The sequence below is a fragment of the Vigna unguiculata genome, chromosome 4, assembly GCF_037176805.1.
Source record: "Vigna unguiculata cultivar grain cowpea cultivar isolate G323 ecotype 2 chromosome 4, ASM3717680v1, whole genome shotgun sequence".
Lineage (NCBI taxonomy): Eukaryota > Viridiplantae > Streptophyta > Magnoliopsida > Fabales > Fabaceae > Vigna > Vigna unguiculata.
The window spans coordinates 11429936-11431310 of NC_140795.1; the positions used below are offsets into that span (position 1 = coordinate 11429936).

The window sequence follows — 1375 nt, forward strand, 5'->3', positions numbered from 1 at the left end:
TAGTCCATCAAATCATCTATTCTCGAGAGGGGATACTTGTTCTTGATCGTCATCTTATTTAACTGTTTGTAATCCACACACAAACGTGAACTCCTATCCTTCTTCTTTACCAACAACAATAGTGGTCCCCATGGCGAAGTACTAGGTCGAATGAACTGCTTCCCCAATAATTCCTCAATCTGACTCTTAAGTTCCACCAATTGCGCCGGAGCCATCAATACCGGACCGATTCCTAGTACTAGGTCAATAGAGAATTCAACTTTCCTACTGGGAGGCAACCCTTGTACCTCCTCCAAGAACACATCTTCAAACTCGTGCACTACTGGTACCATTGACGTCACTTCATCTTTCTCCACCTCAAGATGCGTGAAGATTATAAAGCACTACGTGCCATCTCGTATCTTCTTCATAACCCCTTGAGACGATAACAACTCAAGTTCCTTTGAGTTGGGAAATAACAACCTCTTCTCTTGGCAATCGATAAGAATGCAATTGGCAGCAAGCAAATCCATCCCCAAGATTACCTCAATTGGACATCTAGCACACAAGAACGATGTCTTGACCAAACGCGATGTCGGAGTAGATACCACAAGCTCACACTACAACTCACACACCAGCAGACCCAACATTTTCACGTAAGCATCTGACACAAAAGAGTGTGTCACTCCAAAATCATACAACAAACAACATTTCATCTGAGCTATTATACATAACCTATAACCAGGTTACCTGAGCTTGCAGCATCTGCTCCCGCCATGGCGTAAACTTTGCCTGTCGCCTGAGGCCGGTTGCCTCTGTTCCTTTGTTGGTTCTGTGAACGAGTCTGAACTGGAGGACGTGTCACTACTATAGCAAGGGTGGGACAATCCTTGCCAAAGTGGTCTTTCTTACCACAGTTTTTACATTTGTAGTAACCTTCCATATATGGGCAAACACTCCTCAGATGAGGGGCCCCACACCTGAAGCATTGGGCCCTGCCCTACTGTGAAGGGAAGCTCGTACACCCCTAGTACTAATGGTGAGGTCTATCATACGGTTTCCTTTCTTTCTCATGCCTCGATTTGGACCCAAATGGTCCACCAATCCTCTGATGCTGCGGGCGTTGAGTCTCTACCTCATTCTTCATATTTTCCATAACTCTGGCCTTCTCTACTAGCGAGCAAAATCCTTGATGGATAGTGGGGCTACCATCAAGCGAATATCTCCCTGGGTTAATTGGAGGAACTCCACCTCCTTCGCGTATCTGACACTATCGAGAAAGTACGCAGAGAGGAACTTTCCCCTAAAGGCTTCCCATGTGACTGGTTCCTCTCTCTTATCCATGATGGATTTCATGTTGATCCACCAACGCTCAACTTCCCCAGTGAGCATGTAT

General features: G+C 45.7%; 1 protein-coding gene across 1 annotated transcript; it reads right to left on the reverse strand.

Moving 5' to 3' along the window:
• Positions 1–383: 383 nt before the first annotated feature.
• LOC146886789 (uncharacterized) lies at positions 384–922 on the reverse strand. Its single transcript, XM_085671867.1, has 2 exons — positions 710–922; positions 384–599 (listed from the first exon to the last, which is right to left on the reverse strand). The coding sequence occupies exons 1-2, from the start codon at positions 920–922 to the stop codon at positions 384–386; spliced, it is 429 nt and encodes a 142-aa protein (XP_085527993.1).
• Positions 923–1375: the final 453 nt, after the last annotated feature.

Coding starts and splice junctions, on each gene's coding strand:
- LOC146886789 (XM_085671867.1), bottom strand. CDS start 922: ATGGAAGGTTACTACAAATGTAAAAACTGTGGTAAGAAAGACCACTTT. Junction 600..709: donor GTAACCTGGTTATAGGTTAT/GTATAATAGCTC, acceptor TGTGAGTTGTAG/TGTGAGCTTGTGGTATCTAC.